Source organism: Castanea sativa, chromosome 1, assembly GCF_040712315.1.
Source record: "Castanea sativa cultivar Marrone di Chiusa Pesio chromosome 1, ASM4071231v1".
In the NCBI taxonomy this organism is placed as follows: domain Eukaryota; kingdom Viridiplantae; phylum Streptophyta; class Magnoliopsida; order Fagales; family Fagaceae; genus Castanea; species Castanea sativa.
In genome coordinates, this window is record NC_134013.1 from 83,461,173 (window position 1) to 83,475,520 (window position 14,348).

Genomic DNA, 14,348 nt, shown 5'->3' on the forward strand with positions numbered 1-14,348 from the left:
ACCGGAGTTGGTATCCGATGTGCTTCATATTTCGAAGGTTGCGCATCCTAACTACCCCGATTGCAAGCGTCTACAGACTGTGTCCAAAGACGAGATGATCTCTGCCTTCTGTGAGCACCCAACTATTTGGGGTGAGCATCAGTTTACATCATGTCGACCTTTTGCTAAAGGTCCTCGTTTATTGAACATGGTGATGACTTTTGTGTTATATCCTCTCTCTCACTACAACTCTATCACAAAGCCTCGTGCTCATTTTCTGTTGTCTCTTCTTGAGGATCTTTCTATAGATTTTTCCTCACACTTTATCATTTCTATCATAGATGTGTATAGGGATACGGCTACCCGTGATAAGCTCATCTTTCCTTCTGCTATCACTAGAATTTTACACCATTTTCCATCCTTTTTCCCGTGTCCGACCCCTTTCATGTCATGTGTGCCATAGACGCCACTACTGTAAAACGTAGTGAGGCGTAGTTTAGGTCGCGACAAACGGTTTCAGCAACTCCTTCCTCTCGTTCGGCTCCATCTAGATCTGCTCGAGCCTCATCTGCTCCCTCTTCTTCTATGAGCGATGTGTCCCTAAGAGACATCATGGCACAGCTTCAGCGCATGGATGCTCGCCTAGATACGCTCTCTACAGAGTTGTATCAGGTGAATGTTCGTGTTGGTCGCATTGCTCGGCGACAGGCGACCATGGGTGGTTTTACTCCTAAGGTTTCACCTCCACCACCTCCTGTGGCTTTCGAGTCTGAGGATGATGATGGTGATGACGATGATGCTTCAAATGATGGTGATGACGATGATGCTTCAAATGATGATGATGGAGATGCTAGCTCTACCGATTAGATGTCTACTTGACACTCTACCCTTTGTCACTCGTGACAAAAAGGGGGAGTAGTTTTGGGCTATGAGAGTAGTCATACTTAGAGGGAGAGCTTGTACATGACATCTTTTATAAGGGGAGTGTTTTTATTTTGAGGGATGTCGTGAGGATTACTTGTATCTTTTTCTTTTCTCTACTTTAGATACATTTTCCTCTTGTACCTAGGTCTTGTGACCATGTATGACATACATTGGACTTATTCTCTTTATATGTTGATGTATGTTGCTTTCACCTACCCTCCCATGTGTTGTTTCTTTTCTATCTTTATACACATGATTCTTATTACTTGTATGCAATCTATTATTTTTGTTTCACACTAAGATGCCTTGATGAGTTTTGTTTAAAGTGTTTCAGAAATACATGTTGTCAAAGTCTACTTGCCATAAACTCTCTTCTTGCAAAGTTTTTCAAGAGTTTGTGTTAGGATAGATTTTATTGTATTCAACAAGTGAATATGAGTTGAGTGATTTATGACTTCTCTCATATGATCATTTGTTAGTTGTGGTTTTGTCACGGATTGCCAAAGGGGGAGATTGTTAGGACATATGTGTTTCACTTGTTTAGAACATATGTCATTCTTTTATGTAATTGGCTAATCATTTGACCAAAACACACTTTACTTGTATTTGGGTAGATTTAGGATGAGTTTTATGCTTCAAGAAACTGTGTTTCAAGATCAAGTGTTGAAGTCATCAAATCTGTCCAAGAAACAAGCTAAAAAGTGCAAGTTCATAAAAGCTCGACAGCTAGCATGTGTCAAGGTTTAAAGAGCTGTTCCAGCCCCGTGGCTCGACAGCTGCTCGACAACATCTCAACACTTCTATCTGTCGAGGTTTAAGAAAAACAGATTTTGAGTTCTGTTTTGATTCTAATCAGTGGATGTGTCTTTGGGTCTTCTTTTCTCCTAACCCTAGACATATAAAATGATTATTTTAAGGGCTGTCAAAGTGTTCACAAGTTGCACAAGCATTGAGAAATCCTTATTCAAGCAAATTGTGACTAGAGACAAAGTTCTTGCCCTAGTTCATCTCTCTTGTGAAAAAGTTGCTATGTAATGTGCACCGTAGGGTTTTGTAACCAAGCATCTTCTTGATCTTCATCATGTGGATGAATTGAAGAACTTTGCAGCCAACAATCTTCTCTAGTTGGTGATTGAAGTTGCGTACTGGGATCCGTGCAATTGGTTAGTCACGTACTTGAGAGTCGTGCATTGAAAGGAGAAATTGTCACTATAGAACAAGTTCAATTGGGTATTGAGGTAAGGGTTCAACTGTAGGTTGGTAAGGTACTTGAGATTCCTTTACTTGTAACCGCTTATTGTGATAATAGTGGAATTTCGGGAGTGGTGACTTTAAAATCACCCGGTGGGGTTTTTGCCGTGTAGGTTTTTCCCATTCATAAACAAATCACCGTGTCATTTAATTTCCATTGCATACTTAGTTTAATTGGTGATTTGTTTGTGTTACCACGAGTTTTGCATGTTAATTTAATTAATAAATAACTTGGCCAATTAATCAATTTAATCCATCACAAGGGGTCAATACGTTTTTGGCCTATCAGATAGGGCATGTGATACCTGACGAGGGCATTTGCATTATTTCTGACCGACATAAATGTATCAAATGTGTCATTGCAGAGTAGCCAAGAGGTGATGACAGAAGCTTACGGGTATTTCACCGATATTGCCTTCGACATGTTGCTAGCAACTTCAACACACACTTTGATGACCCGACTCTAAAGGCATTGGCCTTGAAAGCTGCATATGCGACTCATGAAGCTAAATTTGAGTCCATAATGCAAACCATTAGGAATGTCGAGATTAATGCACTGAGGAGTGTAGATCCTGATGATCCCCATATTGCACGCTATATGCCACACATATATCTAATGAGTGAGGATCTGGACAAATGGACCTAGTCACATGATGGTGGAAGACGTTACGGGGCAATGACAACCAATATCTCTGAGTGCTTTAATGGGGTAATTAAAGGTACCCGTGGTTTGTCCATTGCTACAATGGTTGAGTTCACTTTGTGCAAACTTGTTGCATATTTCCATGATCGATATAAAGAAATTACTTCTGATCGCTCTCGAGGTAAGGTGTGGAGTGATTATGCAATGGGGATCTATACCAAAAATGTGCAGAAAACTTCAGGACACACTCTGAGGACGTATCCTTCAATCTGCACATGGAAAAACTAGGTATATTAGTAATGCAATACCAAATCAACAATGCCAATCGATAATAAAATAAATGTTGGTTCTGAATTGGTTCTGCTAGTAATAATTGCAAATTATAGGGAGACCAAGTGTTTCCTTTGACTAAATTTAAATTATCTTTTCTATTAAAGATGTAGCTGGCGGATAGAGTAGACAAAAATGTTAATTAAAAAATCAAATGAACAAAAATTTAAAAATAATAAAAATGGACATAAGAATGTATACCATAACTCTAATAGGAAATATGAAATATGACCTTAGAGCATCTCAAATTAGTTTTTTAAATCAACAGAGATCTCTATAAGGTAAATCAACAAACTTCTCTATAAGGTAAATCAACAAAGTTCTCTATAAGGAATCTTAAGTAGACAACAGCTTTAAAAGGGAGGTTTGATGCTAAGAAGACATTGGAGCACATATATCATGCTCTCTAAACAGTGGTTTCATGCTAAGAAATACGGTAAGATGGAGAACACATAGAGAAGTTACCATTAGAATCAATCTAGCACAGGGAATATCGATGAACCTCCGAGTTACCCTTTTGAACCAATCGAAGTACTCGTGTTGTGGAGGCATATCACCAAGCACTGCTTCACAACGCCGCTGAAGGCGATTACCCACTCCGTAATATGCCCAGCATGTTTCTGCATCCAACTAACACCAACCTTCCCCCTCAAGTCAATGCCAGGAAGCACTGTATCAGTATCAACATCATGGGGAATTTCTTGGATCATCCCAAATTGACGAACGACACAATCCGGTGTATGTTTCTTTATTGGTGGAAACATACAAGTGGCACCGTTGCTGTCCACACAGCCCTCCTTGCAATGCACCACAGTAGAAGGTCCTCTAATTCAGCTTCATACGGCTGCCACACCACCTACAACAGCCAAAAAACAAGTACACAACACATTAGGAAACAATGTTTATATTTCAAAGTTCACCAAACATATATCTTGTTCCTAAACATGTTAAACAAGGCATTTTCATACCTAGCCTGGCAACATTGAAGCTATTTGCTCGCGATACCTATCCAGGAAGACGTGGGTGTGCCTGTTTTTCTTGTTTGTGACCCACAACCACCTATAATCAAGAACAAGGGATCATTAACTTTGTACAACTTTCCCACCGAGAAAATCATATGATTAAAACTATAATGTAATCAATCTATGGATGGTCAAGTTAATGTAATGAAGTTGTAGGAAACAATTTGCATATAGACTCTCTATAACATGTTATTAGGTAGAGCTTGGTTAATGTACATAGTAATTTTAAGTAAAGTATTTATAACCTTAGCCCACCCACTCGCTTTCAACTAATCATTACAAACATACTTTGTTATGCTGCATTTAGAGTATGTTTTCTAATAAGATAGTTAATCTAGTAAACTGAAGCTTGGTTAACTAAGCAACTTTTATATACTTATAAAATAATAAAAAACAAAAATTAAGAACAAGTAGCATATATATTAACCTAATCATATAATTTAGGAAATTTGACACAAAATTAGAGTATATTAACCTAATCATATATATTGAACCTCTGTTTAAAATTGTATAATATTGACTTAAATAATTCCTAGAAGCTTTTAAAAAAATAAATAAATTCAAGTTACATGACGTGTATGAGGTAGAGACTTACTTCAGGGACAGTGGACCACGCATTGGAGGACCATAAGCACCCACTGGTGGGCCATGCTCAACTGTCTGGCACAAATATGGGAACCTGACCCATGCCCAATACTGGACCAATAACAAGCACCCACCAATCTGACTAGCTTTCTTATCGCTTGCCCTGCATAACTCTCGGTAAAACCATGCAAGGCAAGCACTTCCCCAACTGCACATTCGTGGGTTGCGAAGGCCTTCTAACTGTTGCACCCACATTAGATGCACCCTATCGCCGGATTTGTCCATGAAGAATGTGTCCCCTAGTAGCGCTAGGATGTAGCATCGTGCATACTTATGCAGCTGATCCTCTTCAGCATTAGGCAGCAATGGATCGACAACTTCCTCCAAAAGCCATTGGATGAGAATCCTCTAGCCATTAAGTTGCTTTCTCTGATCATTTATAGGTCGGAAGCCAAGGAATTATTCGCACACAGGACTCCATTCTTTCTGTGTGCTCCCTGTTATGGCCTCGCCATCAACAGGAAGCCCGAGAAGAACCTCCACATCTTGCAATGTGATGGTGACCTCACCATGTGGCATGTGGAAGGTGTGAGTCTCGGGCCGCCATCGCTCCACTAAGGCCATTATCAGGCCATGGTCAATCTCTCTACCTGGGGTCTTGAGGAGTCCCTTCAAACCAAGTGCCTTAATAATGTCAACAACTCGGTCGTCCACCATTGGCTTTCAATTGGAGAACTCTTCATTACGGGTAGGGCATTTAAGGGACCCTAGATCCTGCACAAAGAAAACCATGGATTAATATATGACAGCAAGTGCATGTACATTGTATATCTTAAATGCATGTACATTTGTTAAATCTTTAGTGTTGTGTTTTACCTGCCCATTCCAAATAGCTTCTGACCGATGGTTGACCTGCAATTTCAACACCCACTGGTCAATGGGGCCAGGCTGCGCATGGTCAATCTATCCAGCATTTGCAGCAGCCATACTGCACAAGAATGATAAGCAGTTAGTTTGAGAAATGAACACACAATATGCTTATGAAACTAGGTATGAGTTAGAGCAACCAAAACCAGTTTGTACAATGAGAGTTCAGTAAAATATGAAAGAATGATTCAGTAAAAGATGAAAGAATGAAGCAAAGATGAAAGAATTCAGTTAACTACCCGAAGCCTTAACTTACTGAATTTGTAGTCTGTTGTGGCATAAGCCTTAACTAAAAATTCATACATATTGTGTAAACTACACTGACAACTAATAAACTAAAAATCAACTGCTAAACAATAATAGTCTGTCCGGACCAATTCCTTCAGCTACGGCTAACATGAGCCAGCTTACTTTTCTGTAATTCTCTTCAAAACTTACCCTTATTCAATACTAATAATTATATTTTTGTCTTGAAATTTATTTAGTTTCTTATCTGAATAATGTTTAAATGGATTGTTAATGTTTTAGGGATCTGTCTTATAACAATTTAAGTGGTCCTGTACCAAGGTTTCAAAATAAGACATTCAAGTAAGTCACTCCTAAAATGGTTTTTTTTTTTTTTTTTTCTTTCCCTTTTTCTTTTTCCCCCTTCAAAACATTCAACTTTTTCTTTGTCTAATTATGTTCTCATCTTTTGACTGACACAGTGTTATTGGAAACCCTTCAATACGCGCCACCGGAAGAGAAAATGATTGTTTTGGAACGACAACACTATTACCTTATTTTGCCTTGAACAATTCACAAAGTAATTGGAGTTCCCGCTTGTTTCAAGTTTGTTCAATTTATTCAAACCTTTAACTTATAATACAAACACGTTTCCCTGTACTTTAATGTTTTATTGCATCCTTTTCTTTCTCACTAATCATTTCTGGTTTGACTAAGTTCGAAGTTCATGATGGAGTTACCTACCAATGAGTTATAACTCAATTGGTACTTTCTCCTCCCATAATAATAAGATGGAGGTTGAGGTCTTGAGTTCAAGACCCACTAGGTGCATATGTAACTTACAATTAAAAAATAAATAAAAAATCATGATGGAGTTACCTTCTTTAATTTACCTATGCATGATCCCCTGCTTTAAGATAATATTATTTAAATTTAGTTTCTCACAAACAGTTTCCTGCAATTATCATGACCTGTTTTTCTCCTAGTTTCTTTTAGGTTCTCAACCTTCTGGAACAACCAAGAGCCACAAAATTGCCTTAGCCTTTGGTTCAAGCCTAGGTGGTTAGATGCCTATTAATTCTTGGGTTTGGTTTCCTTCTTTGGTGGAGGCAGAGACACAACAAGCAAATATTCTTCGATGTTAATGGTTAGATTTTAACTAAAAATTTTGAAAATAATAAATATTATAATAGTTTTTTTAAAAATATATATATAATTTAGAAATTATACTAATGAACAAACATAACAAACAAAGAGCAAAAGCTCACACACAGAGTCCTTCAACACTTACCAAATTAAGATTGAATGCTTACAAATCAATAATAGTTTAATGAAACCACAAAATATTTAATGGCAATAAAATAAATTTTAAAAAAACTTTGTGCACTAAAACCTAGAAGATATAGACAAAATTAAATAATTTAACAAAAAAGAAAAAAACCACAACAATCAAATCAGGCAACTACATAATTTATAATCAGATATATCCAACAAAAAATCAAAGACAAATAACATATTTGAATCATTAGAAATCACGAAAAATCAAAGAGAAACACACAGCAATAACTACAAATCACAGAATTTTGGAAAAACTAAGTCCAAAACATGTTCGAATAGAGAGAGAGAGAGAGAGAGAGAGAGAGAGAGAGAGAGAGAGAGAGAGAGAGAGAGAGAGAGAGAGAGAGAGATTGGAGAGCTAGACGGACCTTTCAAGGTGGTTTTGTGAGTAAATTGTAGGTCGTCGAGGTTTGATTAAAAAGCAAACAGGGTGACTGAGAGAGGCGTGAGAGTGAGAGTGAGAGTGAAAGGGTGATTGACAGAGGTTCAGTGGAGAGGCGTTAGACTTGTTAAATTTTGAAAAAGCCCTATTAGAAATCGAGTCTTAGAGACTCGGTTTCCAAGTGGCTTCCACGGATCACTTGGCTTCCACGTGGATGAACATGTCACATACAAATCGAGTATTTAAGGGTTGATATATAAATCGAGTCTCTAAGATCCGATTTCCAAGTAGACGCCACGTGGAAAAAGTGTCATCTCAGACCTGATCAGAACATGAAAACCGACCATCAAAGACTCAATTTATAGGCCCAAAATCGAGTCTTTTAGACTCGAGACTTGAGATGTTAGTATAGAATATAGTTTGAAAACAGTGCCTACTAATTTTATTGTTTGGAAAATAGTGTTAATTTCCAATTTTGGCCTAGTAATTGTATTGTCTCATCCTCTCTCCCTTTTGTGTGTATCTATCTCTCTCAAAAAATTATTGTTTTGTTTTTTTCTCTGGGTAGAAGTAAATTTTAGATACAATCCATTGGGCTGATTATCAGTTATTAAAAGTGAGTTGGGATTTACACCCTCACAAAAAACAAATGGCTAAATACAAACTATACCCTCTAAGTTTAATATAAATTCATTTCAGTTATCTGATTTTACTTTCATTCAAGGCGGCCTCTACATCACAAATTTATTCAATTCAAGTGTTTCATCCAATTTCGTTAAAATATTTCCATTAAAAATATTATTCTTACATGAAAAAAATCTATAAAATTAAGAAAAATATTTTATAGATTTTTATGTGATAATTTTTTAAAAATTAAAAAAAAAAAATCTTTTTTATTAATTAATTGCATAATTAATATATTGCAATTTTTTAATGGAATTGAACGAAAAACTTGAATTGAATAAATTTGAATATTAGATGACTTGATTGAATAAAAGTAAAGTTAGAGGCTTGAAATAAATTTCAGTTTAACTTTACTTTCATTCAATTGAGTCATATATATATATGGATATGGAAAAAGTTAGTGAATACCCTTATGACATTGGTTTAGAAAATATTTTTAGGTCTGTCAAAAAAAAAAATATTGACTAGGGTTTTCTCTCTAGAAATAGGTTTCTCCCTCTTGGATTTCCATTGGTAATCCGAAGGGGTGGAAATATACTAGCCCTTAATGGCTCTGTTTCTCCTATTGGTAGAATTTCTTTGGCTTTTACCATTTGTTTTTCTTGTAGTTGATCACAGTCCCTCCCTCTACGATGGAGGAACTAACCTAGAGATGTGAGAACTTAAAACTCTCTAGTAAGGAAGGGGGGGAGGTAGACATTGACCCAAAGGAGGAGGCTTCCAAAATGGTGGTAGTTAGGAAGTTCCTCACAAAGAGAAGAATAAACCTGGAAGCAGTAGTGCACACATTGAAGCCCATTTGGAAAACATCAAAAAAGTTTGAAAGTGCAAGATGAAGGTGACAACACGGTACTCTTTGTCTTCATGAACAAAGAGGACATGAACAAGGTCCTATGGTCTAGTCCATGGTCTTTTGATAAATATTTAGTGGTCTTGCATAGGCTTGGAGTGTCGGAATCGGTCTCCACCCTCACCCTTGACCATGCTTCTTTCTGGATCCAAATCCATGGCTTGCCAATGAGAAAGCAGACCAGGGACACAAGGGAGCGCATCGGTGGAACAATGGGGGAAGTTGAAAAGGTTGATAGGGTGGAAAGGGGCTTCAGTATGGGTAAATACCTACGGGTAAGGGTGAGTATTGAAATATTGGAACCACTATGCAGGGGTAGGATGGTTTGTATAGGGGACACGTCATCAATTTGGGTGGATTTCCGGTATGAAAAACTGCCGATTTTCTATTACTGGTGCGAAAAACTTGATCACGATGATAGGGACTTCCCCCTCTAGATCCAAACTAAAGAGTCGCTTGGGCCTGAGGATAAGCAGTATGGTCTGTGGCTGAGAGTGGATACAGATCGGTTGCAGAGGCCTTTAGTGGTAGAGGTTAGACGGAATGAGACCAAGAGAGGCAAGGATACCAAGGTGAGGGAGGTGTGGGGTAATCAGCACTAGCATGCCAGGGATTAGCCTAAGACAGCCTCAACAAACCACTCAAATGAAGCTCAGGGGGCTGGACACAGCGGCGGTCGAACCTCGGAGCCGTGCATGGTATCAGATATAGTAATTGACAAAATTTCGCCACCAGATAGGAAAGCTGCGGATTTTGAGGCCTAGTTGCAGGAACTTGATCGAGCAATTAATGGAGAAGATATTATGGCAAGTTTGACAAGGGAAGATCTGACAACCAAAATCTCAAACGTGGCAATCAAGGGGGGATAACTTTTTTGAATTGTAGTCAACATAATGATGGTGGGCCTTCCTAGGGTACATAGACCAACCCATTTTCGAATATGGGCTTCTGTCAAGCAGATGGGCCCGCGCAACATACCAATAATACGAATGCTACAAAAGCCCACCATGGAGAGACTCAAGACAAGGTTGGTAACTTGGTAAAGAACGCGACTGGGCCAACGGATAGTAGAAAAGGGCCCGCCACGAGGTCAGAGGGGTTAGAAGGGATAACCACACAGTTGTATCAGACCAAACATAGTGAGTTAGGAAAAGAAAATACTTTGCAGCAAGGGGCGGCGGCAAAAAATCCCCATGGCCCTAATACTCTGAGTAACCTAGCAAAATGGAAGAGAGTGTCTAGGAAGCCTTTCAGTTTAGCTGCCCCGATCATTGAGGAGAAGGGGATTGGTGTGAAGAGGAAAGGGATGATGCCTTTGAAAGAAATCCCAGTCAACATACCAGTGAAGAAATGATCTAAGAAGGGAGAGAGCGGGATGTCGCTCGGCCAAAATCAGATCACGCAATCACTATCGACAGAGGCTACAAGGCAGCCCTGCCAGGTCCAATGAAAACGCTCAGCTGGAACTGTTGGGGGCTTAGGTACCGCTGAACAATTCATGTGTTAGAGAAGGTAGTGACTTCACAAGATCCCCTTTTAATTTTTCTTATGGAAACTAAGTTGTTTGTGTCTGAGATGGATGAAATACAAGAAACACTTGATCGACCGAAGGGATTAGTGGTACCAAGCAAGGGAAGAAGTGGAGGTTTAGCACTCTTTTGGAAGAGGGAACTTTAGGTGGAGATTCAAACTTACTCCGAGCACCACATTGACCCCATCAATATTCCTTCATACTCTGCTTCATTATTGGGGGCTGAGAATTTCAGCTGGACTCCATATTTAAGCACTTCTCCGTCTGGGGTAATGATAACGACCCCTACTCCTCCCCTCTTTTAGGCCGATGAACCATCGGTCTATATCGTCCACCATTCTATCTCTTTGGGGTGGTTGTCCTCGTTTGTAAGGGTGAACTTGGCGATGAAGTCCACCAAAGCCTGTGCTTTAATTACTGTCTTGGGGTAGTACTCAATGTTGAACTGGCTAAGCTCAATCACCCACTGGACCATTCTCCCCGCTGCCTCGGGCTTGTTCATAGACTTCTTAATGGGTTGGTCCGTTATTACCAGGATGGGGTTCGCCTAAAAATACGGTTGCAGCTTGAGCAAAGCTATTATCAACGTGAATGCGATCTTCTAAATTCTTGGGTAATTGGCTTCTGCCCCCTGGAAAGCTTGGCTGACATAGTAAACTGGGAGTTGTTTCCTGTCCTCTTCTCGAATCAAGGCTGTGCTTACAGCTGTACCTGATACTGCCAAATATAAATACAGGTTTTCCCCCTTCTTGGCCGGACTTAGGAGGGTGGATTGCTCAGGTAACGCTTTAGTTCTTGAAATGCTGCCTCACATTCGTCAGTCCAGGCAAAGGCTTGCTTCACGTCTTGAAGAAAGGTAGGCCTTTGTCCATCGCTTTAGAGACGAACCTATTGAGTGCCGCTATCCTTCCTATGAGCTTTTGGACTTCTTTGATAGTCTTTGGCAATGTCATGTCGAGTATGGCTCGCACCTTCTCTGGGTTTGCTTCTATCCCCCTTTGGGACACCATGAACCCCAAGAACTTCCCCAAGGCTACCCTAAAAACACACTTATTGGGGTTCAACTTCATCTGGTACTGTTTGACTGTGGCAAATGTTTCACTAAGGTCGTCTAGGTGAGCGAGCTCTTCTTTGCTCTTGACGAGCATATCATCTACGTATACCTCCATATTTCTTCCGATCTATTTGCTGTACATTTTATTTACTAACTTCTGGTAGGTTGCCCCTGCATTTTTCAGTCCGAAGGGCATTACCTTATAGCAATAGAGCCCTTGACTCGTGATGAAAACAGTTTTCTCCTGGTCTTCTTCAGCCATCTTTATTTGATTGTATCTTGAGAATGCATCCATGAACGTCAGTAATTTATGTCCTGCTGTAGAATCCACGAGCTGGTCTATCCTCGGCAAAGGAAAACTGTCTTTTGGGAAAGCTTTGTTCAGATCCGTGAAGTCCACGCACATTCTCCATTTCCCATTTACTTTCTTTACTAGGATGATATTGGCGAGCCAATCTGGGTATTAGACTTCTCGAATAAAGCCTACTGACAACAGCTTGTTAACCTCGTCCATAATTGCTTGATTCCATTCTGGAGTGAAGACTCGGTGTCTTTGCTGGACAGGCCTCTTCTCGGGGTCCATATTTAGTCTGTGCTGGATAAATTTTAGGGATATACCTGGCATGTCCTCGTGACTCCACGCGAAGATATCCAAGTTCTCTTTAAGAAGCTAGAGGACCCTGGCCCTAATCTTGGGGCTCAATGTCGTCCCTACTCTAGTCGTCTTTGCTGCATCCCCTTCGACTAGCTCTACTGTCTCCAAGGCTTCCACTTTATCTTCTTCCTTCTCCTCAATCATCCATGTATGGTTCTCTTTTGCAACTAGCATACTTGGTAGCATTCCCTGGCTAGTACTTGATCTCCTTTTACCTCGCTAACTTCTGTTGGGAACTTCACCTTCAAGCAATAGGTGGACGTGGCCGCTTTCCAACTGTTGAGTATGGGTCTTCCGATGATCACATTGTAAGACGAAGGGTAGTCCACCACCAGGAAGTCTAATTGACGAGTCAACTGCCTCGGGTGAGTTCCTACTGTGACCGTCAGTGTCACTATGCCTTTGGGATAAACCCTGTCTCCACTGAAGCTGACGAGGGGGGAGTCAAATGGGCACAACCTTCCTGGACTTAGCTTCAGCTGCTAAAAAGCAGAGAGGTAGATGATATCTGCTGAGCTGCCATTATCCACGAGGATTCTCCTGATGTTGAATCCTTCTATCGTGAGCATTATAACCAAGGGGTCTTCATGAGGCTGCTTCACTCCACTAGCATCTTCTTTCGAGAAAAACATATCTCGGTTTGTCCGTTTCCGCTTAAACGAGGGTATTATGTGGACGCTGTTCACCTGCCTTTGGCATGCCTTCTTGAAGGATCTGAACGACCTGCCTGTGGTTGGCCCACTTGTGATCCTCTTTATCTCCCTTATCACAGTTAGCAGACATTGGGACGTGTGATTCTTGTCCATAGGCGGGGATCCATGCTGGTTTTTATTATCTTCTCTGAACCTACTAGATTCCTCCTTTTTCACAAACTTTTTTAGTTTCCCTTTCTGTAGAAGTTCCTCTATCTGCTCCTTTAGGTCTCTGCAATCCTCAGTGTAGTGGCCGTGATCTTTGTGGAACCGGCAGTACTTCTTTTTGTCGCGCACGTGGGGTGACAAATGTAGTGGCCTTGGCCATTTGAGGTAGTGCTCATCCTTAATCTGCGCCAAAATTTTGTCAACAGGCATAACTAAAGGAGTGAATTTTACCGTTCGAGGAGTTTTTTCATCCTTCCTTTTACTCCCGTCTCTAGTCTGATGATCTAGTCGCTCCCTTTTTCGTCCTCTGCAATCATCTTCGTTCATTCCCTTGTCACCGATTTTTTCCACATCTTTATCGTGGCTAGAGCATCTTCAGTGTTTATGTACTTCTGTGCCTTCAAGAGCATTTTTGCCATCGTCTTAGGGGGATTCTTCTCGAGTGAAACTGCAAACTCTCTGGACTTTAATCCGGCTTTAAAGGTTGTTAACTGCACCTTGTCGTCAGCTTCGTCAACCTCCAAAGTCTCACGGGTGAAGCGTTTTACGTACAACCTCAAGGTCTCCTTCTCCCCCTATTTAATGGTGAGTAAATGGTTTGTTGGTCTCCTCGGGCGCTGACCTCCAACGAAATGACGCAAGAAGGAGTTGTTCAGTTGTTCGAAGCTGTCGATGGACGATGTGGGTAGCTTCGTGAACCATTCCCTTGGAGCCCCTTTGAGAGTAGTAGGGAAAGAGCGGCACAGTATTTCGTCGGGAGGTTGCTAGAGACCTAGTGTTATCTTGAAGTGGTTGAGATGATCCAAGGGATCCTTAAGTCCGTCAAACTGTTCGAGTTGAGGCTGGCGGAATTTTGGCAGGACCGGGCACTCAAGGACTACTGTTGTAAAAGGGGAGTCCGTCGTCCTAACTATCCTATCCACGCTTCGATCCTTTTTCTCTTTTATGGCATTCCTTAACTTGTCCATCTCCCTCTTCATCTCCCAAAGAAGCTCTGAGCTCGGTTCGTCTGGAGTAGTTGGCCTTCGAGGGTCGCTCTGTCTTTGGCTATTTCCATCGTCTTCCTGATTATTTGTAGACCGGTTGGCCTCCTGTTGGAGCTGCTGCC

The 14,348-nt window shown here is 40.5% G+C and overlaps 2 protein-coding genes across 2 annotated transcripts; both read right to left on the reverse strand.

The window, feature by feature from the left end:
* Window positions 1-3,952: 3,952 nt before the first annotated feature.
* On the reverse strand, window positions 3,953-5,451 carry LOC142635661 (serine/threonine-protein phosphatase 7 long form homolog). The gene is made up of 4 exons (XM_075809790.1): window positions 5,206-5,451; window positions 4,745-5,115; window positions 4,133-4,186; window positions 3,953-3,983 (listed from the first exon to the last, which is right to left on the reverse strand). Exons 1-4 carry the CDS (start codon window positions 5,449-5,451, stop codon window positions 3,953-3,955), a joined length of 702 nt encoding a protein of 233 aa, XP_075665905.1.
* Window positions 5,452-12,862: 7,411 nt separating this feature from the next.
* Window positions 12,863-13,659, reverse strand: LOC142635675 (uncharacterized). Its single transcript, XM_075809800.1, has 2 exons — window positions 13,579-13,659; window positions 12,863-13,423 (listed from the first exon to the last, which is right to left on the reverse strand). The coding sequence occupies exons 1-2, from the start codon at window positions 13,657-13,659 to the stop codon at window positions 12,863-12,865; spliced, it is 642 nt and encodes a 213-aa protein (XP_075665915.1).
* Window positions 13,660-14,348: the final 689 nt, after the last annotated feature.